At 33.1% G+C, this 18688-nt stretch overlaps 1 protein-coding gene across 1 annotated transcript in view; it reads left to right on the top strand.

The window, feature by feature from the left end:
• The first annotated feature begins 1972 nt into the window (after positions 1-1972).
• Positions 1973-18688, top strand: part of LOC133199867 (alpha-mannosidase 2x-like) — a 34916-nt gene continuing 18200 nt past the window's right edge. Inside the window, exons 1-7 of the mRNA XM_061335685.1 lie at positions 1973-2172; positions 9121-9426; positions 9864-10011; positions 12429-12600; positions 13599-13726; positions 15642-15815; positions 17419-17605. Coding sequence (XP_061191669.1) covers positions 2056-2172; positions 9121-9426; positions 9864-10011; positions 12429-12600; positions 13599-13726; positions 15642-15815; positions 17419-17605 — 1232 coding nt within the window. The 5' untranslated portion in view covers positions 1973-2055. The remainder of the gene's footprint in view (positions 2173-9120; positions 9427-9863; positions 10012-12428; positions 12601-13598; positions 13727-15641; positions 15816-17418; positions 17606-18688) is intronic.

Raw genomic sequence — 18688 nt, 5'->3', positions numbered from 1 at the left:
ATGTAACGTAATAAAAAAGATTTTTTATGTTAAATTCATGAAATAAAGGTTTAAAATAGAAGTAAAGAACCGAAACGAAAAACCCGAAACTGAACCGAAAATTTACAGAACCGACCCGACCCGAAAAAATTTGGAATCGCCCTAGACACTAGAGTTGTTGAACTGTTTTGTCTTGATTATTGGTGATTCGTGACCTCTGAGGGTGCTTGATGAGTAGCACTGGTTTGGACTTTGCCTGCACCTTGATTTAGTATGTTTTCACGACATGTTCTGTAAATACTATATTATTCTGTAAAAACGTTGCGCATATCTGTATATTCTGGCAGCTCACATTAGTGTAGTTCTTGTAATCCCTCAGGTCTGGTTGTAATAGTGATAGTTTTATGTTGTTTTAATTATTATGATATTCAAATGTATAATTGATTAATTATACATTTATGAATATGCCACAACTGATTCTAAACTCTGAAGTGCATGTATTAATCTGTGTGTCAATCATTATTGACAAAGACAAATAATTTAAAATCAAATATTAATAATATTCAATAAAATAATTTATCAAATAAAATAATTAAATAAATTGAATAAAACAAACTAATTGAATTAAAATAAACAATCAGCTAAAACTTAAGATCCACCCCTTGTTTTATCCCTATACCTGTAATAAACTACCTGAGTAGTATTCAACTTTCTTTAATTCTATTGGTCAAAACTTTTACCTCCAAATTCTGGACATGAGACAAAGACATTATTCAGATTGCTTTCAGACTGAGAAGACATGATTCTCATATATAAATTATAACTTTTACTGTGAACTGGCAACCAGATCCTAATATGTAAGTAACTTATTTACTTCTACTTATTAACAAAATATATTTCAAAATCTGATTTATCTGAATTATCTGAAATTAATAAACTAATGAAAATATTGAGTGTGCAAGAGTTGAGAGTGAATGATATTATTTTATTACAGTACATACAATGATAAAGTGCCAGTAATTGTTGTTAAAACAAAAAAGTACCTGATGAGGCACTCTGTTCCATAAACAAGTACATTTCATATTTTTACAAATGTACTTATTATTTTTATATTTTCTTAATTAATAAGTGGACTTAGAATTCACTTAATGATTATAATAAATAATGTAAAACAATTCAATATATGTTTCAAAGGAATATATATATATTATAAATTGTACAAGTTTTTATAAAATGCTGTGAAAAGGGGAATAACTCTTTCAAACTATGCATAGTAAGAATGTATTATGATTTTATGAGTATATTGCATGTATAAAGAATTGTCATCCTGATTATATTAAATTGTACTAACACTATTTATATGTATATTTACAGGGTATTATTATCCATGGTATTATCCACAGATATTATCATCTACATTAACAAATAAAATCACCATCAACGAACCCGCAGGTGTCTTGGTTATATTTATCATCTTTACCTGACCCCTGTTACATGGTTATAATCAGACCCAATCCCTGAGTGAAGTGGGGAGACCGGTTTGGCATTAACCCCGTCCTCCTTACACATTACAAATTCATTTTTTTTTCAATAAATAAATAAAAACCCAGGAGAACTCTTTGACAGCACTCTTTAAATATGGTTTTAATCTGCAATATTTTTTTAACGCATTACTATTACAATCCACACAAAACGAAAGTAGGCCAGCCAGTTTAAACCTTTAAAAAAAATCCCTATTTCGATTTTCAGTAGTTTACATTTGTCACCTGTTTGTCATTCATTATTTACCTTCAATACACTGGCATTGTAGATAAAGTATTTCAATTTTGATCACACGTGGAATGGTCAGTTTCCTATTCCGTGTTCACAAAAAAAGGATCGGGATCGGGATGCAATAAACACCTTCCTGTATTAATACGTCACCGAGTTTGGTTACAGGCTAACATGGTTTTGTAGTTGCAAGTGTTAAGTGTTGTGATTTCTGATTGACGCTTTATAAAGCTCTGGAAGTAAGAGTTTTATAGATACATAGTTAGGAGCCATAGAGCACGAACGCCCCACTTGCACGTGAGCGCCATGAAGAAATACGTGGTGGTCTGGGGGGCAACATTTTTTGTCGTGGTGTGTGTGTCGCTGTATCTAATGATGGAGACGGTGTCCACGAACATGGGGAAATCCCAGGATCTGGATGCTGTAAGTACACACAGAGGTCATAGATCGCAGGTAAAGTTAGTTAGAATAATCTAACTGTGTCTCGGGACGAGCCCTCACTTTAACGATAGAACGTTTTATCTAAGGTAAAGTGTATCAGGGTAAAGTGTGGTTGTTAAAACGAGTTATGATCAACAGGTCAGAAATCTAGTAAATTTTGGCGCATTGTGGAGTATAAAAATAAAACACAATAATTACTGATATGATGGTAGTTAGTTTGTCATAAAAAACAGGTGATGTGTGAGCAGTTGTAAGAGACAGTATTGTGTTTGTCGTGTTGTTGTCACCTCTCGAAGTGACCAGATTACAAGTTTTCACCATACTCAAGTCTTTCAGATTCTTCAACAAACACAAATCTGTGGGTTCTGGCCACAGGCCAACTCCTTAGAGCATGTGTGCTAGCATCCACATGTAGAAGATGCCCCTGTGACTTTTCCAGTGTCTGACATAATATCGACAGTAAGTCATACCATGGGACAGTTGCATAGATTTTACAATACCATGCTTAAGACATAAAAATTCCATTTGGAACAACAGTGTGGTATTTCTCTTTATCCCAGTGTTCGCAAAAAAAATATTTTAACACCGGACATTCGGACTGACAGTGTGATGCATTTCACAGGACCAAATGAATTTTTGCCAGACCAAAACTTTTTATCAACAAGGGCATTTATTTTTATTAGGTGTTTTCCAAAATGTTCAAAAATTTAGCTTCATGTGCGTTATGGATTGGCGACCTATTGCTGTGTTTATTTTCGTAAACAAGGCAAACAATAATATATAAAAAAGAAACAAATAAAATGGCAATGTATTATGTTAAATATACATTATTTATTCAGTGGTATTACCTGAGAAACTTTTTTGAATGGTGTTTAGTTTTTTTTTTTTCATCTACATTATTTACGCTGCCGTTTCTACTTTCGTTTTTGTACGACTGTATTAAATTTTTAATATAATTTATTAATAATAGATGAAATAAATCTGAAATGAAACTCTAAGATAAACAAAAATATGTTGTTTAGTAGTACTGTAAATTTGGTGCAATTATTTCTTCAAAACATTCGATTAAAAGGAAAATTGTTCGATTTATGTATCTTTATAACCATTGGGAGAAAATGCCAATTTTTGAACTTGAGATAAATGGTTTACAAGAGTCACCTGTATTTTGTATTTTATAGACGACCAAATTAGGTAAAAAGAAAAAAAAATCAATTAAGAGGTCCTCGGACATTCAGACCGAATATTGTAACTTCATCATCGGACCAAATAGATTTTCATCGGATTTGTCCGATGGACCGGTGCTTTTGGGAAAGACTGTTATCCCGTACTTTTGGTGAATGTCAGCACTTGAATAAAGCAAATCATTGTCCAGTGATTTTTTTAAGGGCCGATTTGGGGCCGAAATTCGGCCCCAGTCCCAATTGAAAATATGCCTGTATTTTCCCAAAATGTAGTGGAAGTTTTCCCAAAGAAAAACTTACAAAATATGTGATCAAATTCAGTTTGTTTATTGCATGTTTTTCAGTGAAGTTCAAGCAGGTTTTGTTGTTCAGCCATGTTGGAGTTCTTCATGATTAGATAATTCATACCACTATTGTTCTTGATGCAAGTAATTAAATAATTCATACCAAGAATAGTCTTGATTTGTTATAACAATTGTTTGTTAAAGTAATACAAAGACAAAAACAAAGCTTTTTTGACAATGCTTTTTAAGTGACTGGGTTTTCCCAATTTAGCCTAATTGACGCGGAAATTCCCAATTATGAGGGCCCCAGCCCCCAGTCCCAAAGTACTGAAAAAAAACACTGTTGTCAAATGGGTGAAGCTTTGTCCAACACTCTACTACGAAGTATGTTTCATAATCCCTCACTTCACATTGCTTAATATCCATTGCATCCAGATTCAGTTTAAGGAATCTGTCTCAATTAAATAATTTAAATAATTTATATTGCCTCTTTTCCCCAAAAAATTAGGTACCAACACTCCACTCAGAACTATTTGTGACACAGTCCCTCACGTCAGGTAGTTTTTAAGACATTTTTGTTTCTGTATGGAGTAAAAGGATTTGTATAATTAAAGAACTATATATGGTTTGCGCCATTTTAGACCCCCCATTCAGAAAATGTTTATATTTACTATGGGGAGTGATAAGGTAAGTGTGTTGCTTAAAAAATATATTTCAATTTGTTCAGGCATTTCGTTGCCATGGAAACCATCGTCAAAAAAAAACATACCTTCAGACCTAAAAATCTGGCATCTATCGTCATTTATACCAACTATAATGTCTTCAGTAAATGTCTATATTTATACTTTGGATACATGTATGTCAAAGTGACTGTTTTACCAAGGAAATATATTTTAAATTGATCAGGCATTCTGTTGCCCTGGTAACCATCTTCAAAAACGTATTTCTTCATACCTTAAAATCTGGCTTTAATTGACATTTAACAAAACTTTAATTTTGGTAGCATCTATAATATTTTCAGTGAATGTCTATATTTATACTCTGGGATATGCTAACGCCATTTTCACAGTATTTGTGCTAATTGTGTTGCACTTGGACCAAAAAATAAAAAGTCAAACAGCACATTATTGACATGTTTTCTAGAAAGTACAATACCTATCCAAATGAGTCCCAAATTTTTTTTATATAAGCATTCTTACTAAAAAAGTTATGCGTAGTCAAATTTTGACCTTGTGGACACTACACTGTACATTACACCTGTTACATGTATGTCTAGAATAAAATATTAAAGATATTTATTTATTCCAAACTTCTTGCGGGTTTTGATTATGTACCTAATTGCAGTGAAAAATCTTATGGTTCTCTTTGAAAACAAAAATTTTATTCACATTAATGACTTGCTAATTTTTTTTCCTAATTTATCTCCCATCCTTAAGTTTATCTACCTTTACAATCACACATAAGACCTATATAATTATCATGTGAAAATTAAATTGAATACTTCTAAATTTCAAATACATTTGTCATAACACCCTGGATATCTTCGTTTGTATCTTGTCTAGCTTTGAAAATGCATAGCATTTTTGTTGCGGACACTACAAGTAACCATAAGAATAATCTTTTGTCATTTTTATAAAAATAATTGTTGATAAATGTTCATTTCTAGGCTGAATTATACACCACCGGATCAACTCTTGAAAATGTATCAAATAAAAAGATGCAGAATGTGGTTTATTGAGATGAAAATAACCACATAACAAGGACCATTAATTATTTCTTGATGTATAATTGTTTTGCAGTTTTAAAAAATGTCTATGATTTTACTTATTTTAAAACAATTAAAGAAGTTATAACAAATAGTTTTATAGATAAATTCAATGAATTAAAGAATTTACTGAGGCATCCATAATTTTTTTTCAGTATTGAAATTGTTGCGGACACTACAATATATTGAAATATTGCTATATGACACCATATTTGGTTTTAATGGAGTAAAGTGAAAATCTTAATCTCTAACTAGTTCTATATGTACAGTATTACTGTAAATGGTGTTATATTATAGGGAAATAAAAAAGGCTTGTCAAAAATGGCTATCCGGCCTGGAAAATAAAACCCATATATATACCAGTAATTTTGAAGTGTTATCTTGTACAAAAATCACCATTTGTTATCTTAATCCAGTTAACTAATTGTATTATCAAAGGAGCAAAATATCAGAGAAGTGTTTTACATTTCAAAAATATTTAATGAAATAAAAAGTGAAAATAATAAATGAATGTGGTATATAGTTATTACTGTAGTGTCCGCAACACAACTGTATTAATTAGAACTAGACTTATTAATTAACAATTAACATCTTGATATATTATTTAGTTTCCACTTATTCAGTTTTAAATACCACATGAAAATTAACTTTCAATATATAACATAAGACTGACAATTGAAAGATTTTGAATACAGTGTATTATGCATAAACAAGTCGTTATGGGTGTTATTCAAAGTATGAAGTTATAGTTCCACTAAGTTTTGTAACCTTACATATTTGTATTGAATATTTGGACAATTATAGTGATGATCAATTGAAATCATGTTACATTTCTTTGAAGAAACTGTGAATTTAAAAAGCTGTTGCGGACTCTACAGCGTTGCGGACTCTACAAGACACAATATATTTGCCAGAATTCCAAGCAACACTGAGCTAAAGTCTGATATTTTTTGGTAGATAGATTAGTAGCTGTACTGGCCTCTTACATGTAAAATAAAAGAAATATAATTCATAATGCATTCCAGAATAAGCACATGTTGCGAATACTACAGAATTTTGGGACATTTTTATGCCAGTAAGAAGAAAAGGTGTCATTTTCTAAAGTTTCCAAGAATCCACTCAAACTTTTCTTTATTGTTTCATTTATCATTTAACTCTAATTTTAAAATGAACCTAAAGTAAGAGTAATGCATTAACATATATTTTTTTAAACTGCAAGTTCAAACAGTAGAATTTTATTAAATTTCATAACGTATCTGTATTTTCACATATTTAAACATTATTTCGCTAATATTTTGTTGATTTACATACAGTAAATTGCATATAAAAGAGGGATAATTTCACAATGATTTGACATCTATAACTAAGAGTTTCTATTGTAAATCTCCTGAAACAAAAACTGGAAAACAAAGCCATTTTTCAGCTGCAACAGCATAACGCAAAATATACCCCATATTTTAGGTAGTAAATCTTTAATATTTTTATAGTCTAGAACATGGGAGTGTTATATATCATTTAACTTGTTTGGGGTACCATTTTGTCATAATTTGGTCATAATTGTTAAGGGTTTAATCATATATTTTGATGCAGAGTGCATTATAACATAAGTGAGAATGAAAAAACACAAATACTGTGAAAATGGCGTCAGGTGACTGTATTTCTAAGGAAATAGATCTATTTTTTAGATTGAAAAGCCATTCCGTTGCCATGGACACCATCTTTGAAAACGTATACCTTCAGACCTGAAAATCTAGCTTCTATTGTCATTTAACAAACCTTTAATTGTGGTTGCATCTATAATTTCTTCAGTAAATGTCTATATTTATACTCTGGGATATGTTAACATAAGTGTACTGCTGAGAAACATATTTGAAATTGATCAGACATTCCATTGCCATGGAAACCATCTTTAAAAAATGATACCTTCAGACCTGAAAATCTAGCAATTTTGTCATTTAACCAAACTTTTACTGTCATAAAAACAATCGTTAATTTTGATACAGTCTCTATTCTCTTCGTTCCGATTTTTTGTTAAACTTTACATTTTTTTAGTAATTTAATGAAAAACATTTTTAAATTTAATATTTGATTCAAGGTCAAATTCAATGTCACTGGCAAAAACATGGACTAATTTGTGTTGAATTCATAACATTATAATTACAAAATTCGATGGATTCCCATGCTTCAATAAAGGTGGAGGTGGCTCCTGAACATAACCCATGGTCATCTAAGAAAATTCAAGTCACTGGCAGAAAAAAAAATGAGAAATGCAATTTATTGGTTTATATATGTTATCATTTAAAAGAGGAATTCAATAAGACTATCATTCAGCATTATATTGCAAAATGAACATTATTAATATTGTGCATAGTATGATCAACAAAAAGTCATTTTAAATACATATATTTTTTGTAATATGTATTTTGCCTCTTTCTATTTTATGTAGTACATAAAACACTTTTTAAAGGCTTGTGCACATTTTCATTTAGAGTTCTTATGGATCTCACTTTCGAATGATGGGTAGCAAAGAATTCATTTAATCTTTAAATTGTTCTTTGGTTATACCAGTAAGAGTGAATTGGTTAGAACTCAGAGGCTAACAGAGCTGGATAACAACAACTGGCGTGTCCCTCAGGCATGTGTGACACTTCTTGAGCACCGGTATAATTTAGGAGTGGACGATTTTTCAGAGAAATAGACTTTGGGCTACTGAATGTTATCCTGGTTAAATGGTCGAGAAAACCAAACTAAGAACATAATGATTATATTTCATTTTTGTAAAAATAATAAATTATGCATTAAAACTAAATTATTGATTTTTGTTGGTATACATAGATGGAGCAAATATAGACGACGTTACTTCGAATAAATATTCAATAGGCCTAAGTTAACGTTATATGCCAACAACGTCGTCTCTCTGTGCTTGGTTGTGATGTCACACGATAGTCAGAAAGGCAAATTTAAATCTATGTTTTTTTTAGTGGTTGAGTATGTGCGACTTTTTGAATAAGATTAATTTTTTGCATGTAGACTTTCTTTGAAAATATCTTTTACATGTACAAATATTTTTCTTGTTCAAGGCATCGCACATATATCATATATAAAATCGCCACTAACGGTGTCAAAAATGCCACTTTTTGACGTTTTCTTGTAAACTAAGGTACTTTGAACCTTTAATTCCCTGCATATTACTTGAGTTAATATATAAATATAGGGATAAAAGAAAAATATAAATTCTATTCTTTCAAACAATATCAATTTCATTTAGGTTCAGTGGCATTTAAATTTTAACAATAACGGGGGCAAAATATGAAGGAAACCATATATAGTTCTTTGTACAGTACCTCACTAGAATTTTAATGTTATCAATATGGATCTGAGTCCCAGGCCTTCTTCATGAAAGCATTCGCAGATTGGAGGCTTGAGTCGATGGTGATCTGGATCATATTCATGTCTCTGTTATAACAGAAGCATATCACTTATAAAACTCTGTTGACAGAGAACATGATACAAACCTAAGCTGAAAGGATGACAGAATTTCCTGGGCACACATGAACTTTCTTGAATACATGTATGTCTCTCAATTTTAAAATCTTGAGAATATCTTTTATACATGTATAATTACAATGATGTTGTTCACCTGATGATTGTTAGAATAATGATTGTAATCAGCCTAACATTTATATAACACTTTTTTCAGAGGTTGGTTGAAGATAAGATAGCGAGGATCCGATCTGACATTTCTAAAAACCAGCAAACAATCCGAGAAATAAAAGACTACGTACGATCAATGAGTCAAGGGGACAAGTCAGTGTTAAACAAACTTCAGAGTGTTCTCGACCAACAGGAACCGGAGGTCAAGCTTGATGACCTTTTGAATGTCAACAAGGACAAGGTCAAGGATACAGACAACACCGCCCTGGTGTTTCACCCAAAGGGAGGAGTCAAGCTGAGTGGGGATACTTGTAGCCTGGCAGAGGGTCCGAATCCAAAGAGTGATATACAGGTGAGGGAAGAATGTGATGTATAGACTAGAAATGATCAGATTTAAGCTATAAAATTCAGTATTGAAAATTCTCATTTCTGGCTCCAACACTTGCAGCTTTTCAGTAGGGCAGAAACAACTTAAGATAATTTTTTCAGTCTATACCAAAGATTTATTTATGTTAGGGTTAGAAAATTTTGAGTTAGTTTCGTAGGCTGTTAAACTCCTTTGTAAATTTTAATATATTTATGAAGTGTTATTTGTCTGTTTATACATGCAGCTTTAAAATTTTGTAGACATTTTATCTATTGATCTGGTATTTGAATTAAGGAACACAATTTTAACAGTGATGAACAGATTGTACATTTTATCTTTACAGATGTTAAGGGTTTATGAGAATTTGAAGTTTGAGAATTTTGAGAAGCATGATTATAAGACTCTGTGTTCATACTTTACAGATGTTAAGAGTTTATGAGAATCTGAAGTTTGAGAATCCTGATGGGGGAGCATGGAAGCAGGGATGGAGAGTTACCTACCCTGAAGGGAAGTGGAACGCTGACAACATGTTACACGTGTTTGTGTTACCACACAGTCACACAGATCCAGGTATGTAATATAGGTAATTAAACTGTACCCCATAGTCTCACTGACTCAGGTATAGGTACAGGGTTCGACATTCACGCTCGTCACCTCATCATTTCCATCCCAGAATGATTTTGGACAACCTGATTTTCAGTCTGGCTCGCCCAAATGACGACCTGGGATGAGTTGGGAATATTCAATAATGATGTTTAATATTTTAAAATAAACTCTATAAGGCGTTGAAAACATTGTTTCCTGTAACCTGACCTACCCATTCAAATTGCAGCCGGGTGCATTTTTTTTTTCTGCCAAATCATGAAATCTGTGTTTGATCAATCAGCTGATGTAATTTTTACCAAAAGTGTTAAATTATTTTTTATTTGAGATATAAAATATGTAAACCTAGTCAACAATCACCATAAATATAAAGAGTAATGGTCATTATTGTAACATCTAGCATTTCCCCCACAACTTTCTGATGTTCGTTTTCTGCTGCTAGACAGCCATGTTGGGTGTCCACTGTAAACATCACACCTGGTTAATTCAGTCCAGGGATGTTTGTTCCCATTTACTTAGGCCTGTATGGTAAGTGAAAATGAATGTTTTAATCTAGAAACTTTATTTTGTGTCAATATGTGAGGTGAGATTGTACATAAGCAAAAAAAAAAAAAAAAAAAAAAAAAAAAAATTTAAAAAAATCCCGACCTAGATTCTACCAACCCTTGATTTATTGGGAATATTACATGAAACAAACATAATTTTTTAAAGCCTAATTAGCATTCTGATTTTGCTTATTAATATTTGTTGCTTGTTTTCTTTGTTTGATAAAATACTGGAAGACAGCTTTTGACATTCCAAAAATGTCTGGTTTACATTTTATAATACAAAAGCACAACTTAATTAAATTCTGTTATCTTAACAAATTTTAAACAATTGCACCTTTTTGTTTCATTTGATATTTTGTTCAGGCGACCTGAAATTCATTTGGGCAACCTGAAATCAGAACCAAGGTTGCCCAAATGGCGAGAAAATTTTGACGAGTGTTGAACCCTGTAGGTAATTAAACTGTACCACATAGTCACACTGACCCAGGTATGTAATATAGGTAATTAAACTGTACCCCATAATCACATGGACCCAGGTATGTAATATAGGTAATTAAACTATACCCCACAGTCACACTGACCCAGGTATGTAATATAGGTAATTAAGATGTACCCCACAGTCACACTGACCCAGGTATGTAATATAGGTAATTAAGATGTACCCCACAGTCATGCAGACCCAGGTATGTAATATAAGTAATTAAGATGTACCCCATAGTCACACTGACCCAGGTATGTTGTAATATAGGTAATTTAACTGTACCCCATAGTTACACAGACCCAGGTATGTAATATAGGTAATTAGTGACACTGACCCAGGTATGTAATATAGGTAATTAAGATGTACCCAATAGTCACACAGATCCAGGTATGTAATATAGGTAATTAAACTGTGCCCCATAGTCACACAGACCCAGGTATGTAATATAGGTAATTAAACTATACCCCACAGTCACACAGACCCAGGTATGTAATATAGGTAATTAGTCACACTGACCCAGGTATGTAATATAGGTAATTAAACTGTACTCCATAGTCGCACTGACCCAGGTATGTAATATAGGTAATTAAGATGTACCCCACAGTCACACTGACCCAGATATGTAATATAGGTAATTAAGATGTACCCCACAGTCATGCAGACCCAGGTATGTAATATAAGTAATTAAGATGTACCCCATAGTCACACTGACCCAGGTATGTTGTAATATAGGTAATTTAACTGTACCCCATAGTTACACAGACCCAGGTATGTAATATAGGTAATTAGTGACACTGACCCAGGTATGTAATATAGGTAATTAAGATGTACCCAATAGTCACACAGATCCAGGTATGTAATATAGGTAATTAAACTGTGCCCCATAGTCACACAGACCCAGGTATGTAATATAGGTAATTAAACTATACCCCACAGTCACACAGACCCAGGTATGTAATATAGGTAATTAGTCACACTGACCCAGGTATGTAATATAGGTAATTAAGATGTACCCCATAGTCACACGGACCCAGGTATGTAATATAGGTAATTGATTTTTATACAGACCTATATATAGGAAATTAATGTACAAGTCTGAATGGGGCATTTTAGAGACAATATCACAAACATGTGTTTGTAAATATTTGAAAGTTGACAGGTTGGGTGAAAAAATACATTAATTACAATTTACATGTACCTTGTACTTTAAGTTGACATCTCTTAAATTTTCCTTCTGGTAGAATAATTGTATAATGTTTTGACACTGACAGGTTGGGTTATATACAACAATAGTATGTTTTAACATTGACAGGCAGGGTTATATACAATAATTGTAATATAATGTTTTTTGACAGGTTGGGTTAAGAAGTTTATGGATTACTACACACAGCAGACCAAACCTATCTTAGACAATGTCCTTAACTTCCTGGCAGCAGACTCGCGGCGGCGGTTTATCTACGCAGAGCTCTCCTTCTTCTCTTTGTGGTGGGAGTCGTTGAGTGCAGATAAAAGGGACACCACAAAACGGTAACCTTGTGGTGTGAAAGTGTGTAATAGAAACCTGTTAAAAATGATTTAACATCTTGTGTGATTATGCTTAACTGAAAGGCTTGGGTACTGTATGGGGGTTTAATTTTGTGGATGTATAATTCTGCTAATTTTTCCTTTGGCACCTAATAGCTGGTGCTTAAATGCATACCATTATAAATTTTGTCTTCAGTTTGTATTCACTGTAAAGTGACGTCTGTATACTTTGTACAATAATGTAAGTTTTATAAATTAATTAATTTTAAGATTTACCTCCAGGACATACTGTAAACCAACTTTTATTCGTGTGAGAGAAATATCCGAAAGTTTCGCCAAATTGATTTACTTGTGAATATTTCATGCCAAAACTATTTATTTCATTATGTATCATGTAGAATATTTCCTCAGTCGTGAAAATTAGTCATCATGGATAGATTTCAAACTGACGAATCATCAATAAATGTTGTGAATAATTGATGGTTAACAGTATCATGTCAACATATGAGAAAGGTAAAGATAATGGACAGTGGTCGATCTCCTAAAAACAATACAATTCTGTGAACAGGGCATAAAACACGATCCCCTCGAAATTCCAGAGCTGGGATCAGGTGCCTAGGAGGAGTAAGCATCCCCTGTCGACCGGTCACACTTGCAGTGAGCCCTATGCATTGATCAAAGAGATGGAACATTCCATAGTCAAATTTAGTGTAAAAACAAGGGCCTAACAATGTGTATGAAACAAGTCAGCCAAAATACGACCCAGTGATGGGTTAAGGTTATGTTGACCTGTTGTCATACCTAAGTGAACCTATATAATTGAAAATGAAATGATTTCAAACTGATAACTGTTTTGCTGCTTGTGAATGAGCATGAACCCATTACAGAGTTTATTTTCAAATTCTGAGCGTAACATTCAAACATTAATTTATGTGTTTCAAGTAGAAATTAAAGACTTTATGTGGGAAGTTTAATTTCTTGAGTTCTTGTCTATATTTCAGGCTGATCAATAATGGACAGCTGGAGATAGCCACAGGGGGATGGGTGATGAATGACGAAGCTAACGCTCACTTCGCAGCAATGGTGGACCAGTTAATAGAGGGGAACCAGTATCTGCATGGAGTGACAGGTAACACAGCATAGCTGTACAAAGATCAAGGGGTAGTGTAGCTACCTAGCTGTAGAGATTGAGAGGTAGTGTAGTGTATCTAAATAGCTGTAGCAGAGATTCAGATGCAGTGTAGCTAAATAGCTGTACAGAGATTGAAGTGAAGTTTAGTGTAGCTAAATAGCTGTACAGAGATTGAGAAATAGAAAAGTGTAGCTACACAGCATAGCAGAGGTTGAGAAATAGTATAGTGTAGCTAAATAACTGTACAGAGATTAGGGGGGTTGTGTAGCTAAATAGCTGTATAGAGATTGAGGGGTAGTGTAGCGTAGCTAAATAGCTGCAGAGAGATTAAGGTGAAGTGTAGTGTAGCTAAATAGCTGCAGAGAGATTAAGGTGAAGTGTAGTGTAGCTAAATAGCTGTAGCAGAGATTAAGGTGTAGTGTAGTGTAGCTAAATAGCTGTATAGAGATTGAGGTGAAGTGTAGTGTAGCTAAACAGCTGTCAGAGATTGAGAGGTAGTGTAGTGTAGCTTAATAGCTGTACAGAGATGGGGGGTAGAGTAGTGTAGCTAAATAGCTGTACAGGGATTGAGAAATAGAGTAGTGTAGCTAAATAGCTGCAGAGAAATTAAGGTGAAGTGTAGTGTAGCTAAATAGCTGTACAGAGATTGAGGTGAAGTGTAGTCTAGCTAGATAGCTGTATAGAGATTGAAGAGTAGTGTAATGTAGCTAAATAGCTGTACAGGGATTGAGAAATAGAGTAGTGTAGCTAAATAGCTGTACAGAGATTGATAAATAGAAAAGTGTAGCTACACAGCATAGCAGAGATTGAGAAATAGTGTAGTGTAGCTACATAGCTGTACAGAGATTGAGTAATAGAGTAGTGTAGCTAAATAACTGTACAGAAGTTGAAGGGTAGTGTTGTGTAGCTACATAGCTGTAGCAGAGATTGAGAAATAGTGTAAATTAGTTACATAGCTGTACAAAGATTAAGTAATTGTGCAGTGTGGCTAAATAGCACAGCTGTTTAGGGATAGAGAAAAAGTTTAATGTAGTTGCATTAAAGCTGTACAGAAATTGAAATAGTGAAGTGTAGCTGGAAGCATAGTCGGCAGAGTTATTGTAGTGTAGCTACATAGCGTAGTGGACAAAGACTGAGAGGTAGTGTATGTGTATATAGTAGGAAATGAACAGTAAACAGGGATAGACATTAATGGTTGTTCGATTGCCAGTAAGTAGTAAATTCTCAGTTTAACTGATGAATTGAACGTTTGATTTCTGCCAAGAGAATAAGAAATTGGCAATCAATAGAACTGAGTCAATCAATCAGTTTTGCAGGCTTGATTTTACCCGACTTCCATAGGAAGACTGTAGATATTACTTGAAATCAAGTTTGTATAAAATATGTTGACAAAACAAAAGATAACTTAATAATATAAGCTAAATCTAAAAGTTATAAAATGTACAAAAGAATATTAAGCCAGGGTATTGGCAACATGGAATTCCTGAGAAAAAACTCAAATTATGGACAAAAACCAATAATTACAAAAACTAAAAACTGCAGAACTGGATAAAGACCTCTAAGTACATACTACAGTAAAAACTTGGTTATAATGAAGTCACTGGGACCTGTGAAATTACTTCACTATATCCGTAATTCACTATATATCACTATATCCGTATAAGAAATTCATTAAATTCATTTAGCTGGGTATCCAAGAAAAATTCACTTTATCCATGAATTCGCTATATCCGTGTTCGTACTAAACGAGTTTTACTGTACATATAAAAAGTTATAGATGATCTAGCATACGTAGGTAGAAGTGTTTTCCCTCAAGTATTTTATCTGATCTTTGCCTGAATCATTATGTGCATGCTGTTGTGTGTTCTTGTATGTGGACTGAATTATGGAAGACTGAGTTTTTTGTTAACAGGTTTCTCTCCCAAATCTGGCTGGGCAGTTGACCCCTTTGGATACTCTCCCACCATGGCATACCTTCTGAAGAGGTCAGGGGTCAGTGGGATGCTGATGCAGAGAGTTCACTATGTCCTCAAAAAACACCTGGCTAAGAATAAGAACCTGGAGTTTATGTGGAGGCAACTCTGGGGTGAAGTTCCTTTTATTGTGATAATTCTTTTAATATGATACAGAGTATTATTAAAATAATTAATATCCTTTTATTGAAATAATTTTTTAATCTGATACAGATTATAATTTTAATAAGATTGTAATTTATGATAGGTCCATATGGAGGCAGTAACCGTAGTTACAGATTATAATTAGGGCCCCGCAAGGATTTGCGGGTGCCCTATAGTAATCACTCTGTCTGTCTGTCTGTCCATCTGTCATTCTCTGGGGTGAAGTTCCTTTTATAGTGATAATTCTTTTTATCCGATATAGAGTATTATTATAACAAGTAGAGCTTTTTAAAAAAGCTTACCGTCTTCAGCAACAACCTTTAACAGTAAATTGACCTAAACCTATTAGGCAGTATAATTCTTGAAAACTTCTTTGCTTTGTATTTCTTCATTAGTTTTTTCTGACATAAGCTCTAACCAAGTGAAACATTAACAGATGCTCGGCTGTCTCCGTAAACTTTGACACTGCTGCTGAAATCATTCGGCAATCCTCGGCCGAGGTGTTGCCGAGTCCTTCCGAGATTAGAAAGACAGTGCAACACAAAGGGAAAAAGAATGTACAAGTTGTAAAGCTTGAATGCAATAAAGATCAATTCTATTAACAATGAAAATAAAGAAACGCTTTTTGGTAATTGCTATAAAAAAAAAGTAGCATGTTATTTCGAATTAATTGCTGCCAATTTCCACTGTTCGTTTTGTCATATTTTTTTACGATTGAAAATCTTGAAAAATTGTTAAGTCGTACGAAAATTAGACCATCAGAAAATTATCTCCCTTGCCTTGAACAGCATTTCAACCAATGAAATGATTGAAAATTTTCTCATCATGCAATTTCTACCAATAACAAAAGAGAGGAAGTGCATAGTCCGAAGACTGTAAAATACTTCAACTCTGTATACCGTCTTCCAAGGAAGACAGTAATTATTACTATCCTTTTATTGTGATAATTCTTTTAATCTGATACAGATTATTATTTTAATAGGATTGTAATTTATGATGGGGCATATGGAGGCAGTTACCATAGTATTGCATTTTACTTGCACATAAAACAGTTATATTTGGTCACTAAAAGTTCTTTTTAATAAAATATCCACTGGATGTCACAAATTACTGGCTGTCTCCAGCAGTTCCCTTTCAGCTTGTTTTATTGTATTAAACATTTTGATTGTTCCATTGTATTGATGAATGCCTTGTAACTTCTATTTCATTCTGGTAGGATTTTATAGGATGTTAAATTGAAACCTTTTTATCGTTGAGATAGAATTTGTCTTTGTATGAAACTGTAGATCTCAAAACTTTCGCGACATCTTTTTTTGGAAGATAGTTATTTACCATTTTTAGCAAGAAAATTTTTCATGAATTTTGATTATTGCTCCATATAATCTTTAAGAATACAAACATTCGAGAATGATGTTTTCACAAATAGACTCTAACTGTCTCACATACTTATTTGAAAATTAATCCTGGAAATTAAAAGTGATTTACAGCAACTTTTTTATTTTTTTTACAGATACTTTGTTAATTGTTATTAATGAGAATTTTATGTATAATGTTTGAATATTCTCTACACAGATACAGAAGGAAGTTCCGACATTTTGTGTCACGCCATGCCATTTTATTCGTACGACATTCCTCACACCTGTGGACCTGACCCTAAAATCTGTTGTCAGTTTGACTTTGCTCGAATGTCCCCGGGGCCATACAGCTGTCCATGGAGGGTACCTCCTCAGGCAATCACCGAGTCTAACGTGGCAGAAAGGTAATTTATACACACGTCAGGAACAATTTAGGTTACTGTTGAAGTATTTTGATTTGCGTTGATTCAAAATTTTAATTTTTCATGGGAATGTAAAGGGCAAGGTAAAGTAAAAGCCAAATATGACCCCTATTTGATCCAAAGATCAGAACACAGTTAAAACTGTGATAGTTTGTGGTTATGAACTTAAAATGATCTTTGTTTTTAAAATCAACATATTTTTTGATTCACATTGAACATGGAGGCCACGAGACAGCGACAAAGGAGATATATATAAATTTGGTACATAGGCAAGCTTGTGCTGTGTGTTTTCTGAATAGAAATGTGCTTTAAAATTGACAAAAGTTTGAATAAAAATGAGAAAATACAAAAACTATCTTGTTAATTCACCAAATACCACATTTGTGTAGATGAGTATATTTGAGAATGAGTTACTGTGGAATCATTTTAATTCGTGGGGGTCAATGTTCGTGGGCAAGCAAAATTTTACGTATTCAGGGGGACATTATTTTGTGGGTCACTTGTTTATACAATAGATTCAATGAATCAATATGTTTACAAAATAAACGTTTGTGGGGATGTTAATTCGTGGCTAAGGGTGACCCACGAAATCAACGAACATTGGTCCCCCACAAACAATGATGATTCCACAGTATTTCTAAATATCAAAAAGGTGCAGATTAAAACAAACAAGAATGTACTTGGTTTTAAATGAATCAGGTACTAGTATTTAATATTTGGAAGATAGTCTCAAATGCTTTACCGTCTTTAGCAACATATTTTATCAATTTACTGATATGCAAGGAACATATTGCTGATGTTAGTCGACAAGGAATGCTTTACTCCCCTATGGCTTAATAATTACAGGACAGCCTTGTTAATTGACCAGTAATTATTAATTGCAGGATGACCTTGTTAATTGACCAGTAATTATTACTGGACAGCTTTGTTAATTGACCAGTAATTATTAACTACAGGACAGCCTTATTAATTTACCAGTAATTAATTACAGGATGGCCTTGTTGATTAACAAGGAATTATTGATTACAGGACAGCCCTGTTAATTGACCAGTAAATATTAATTAC

This window comes from Saccostrea echinata, unplaced genomic scaffold, assembly GCF_033153115.1.
Source record: "Saccostrea echinata isolate AGI-Se365-2 ecotype Australia unplaced genomic scaffold, CSIRO_AGI_Sech_v1 ptg000036l, whole genome shotgun sequence".
Lineage (NCBI taxonomy): Eukaryota > Metazoa > Mollusca > Bivalvia > Ostreida > Ostreidae > Saccostrea > Saccostrea echinata.
This window is presented reverse-complemented; position numbering and strand designations above follow the sequence as displayed.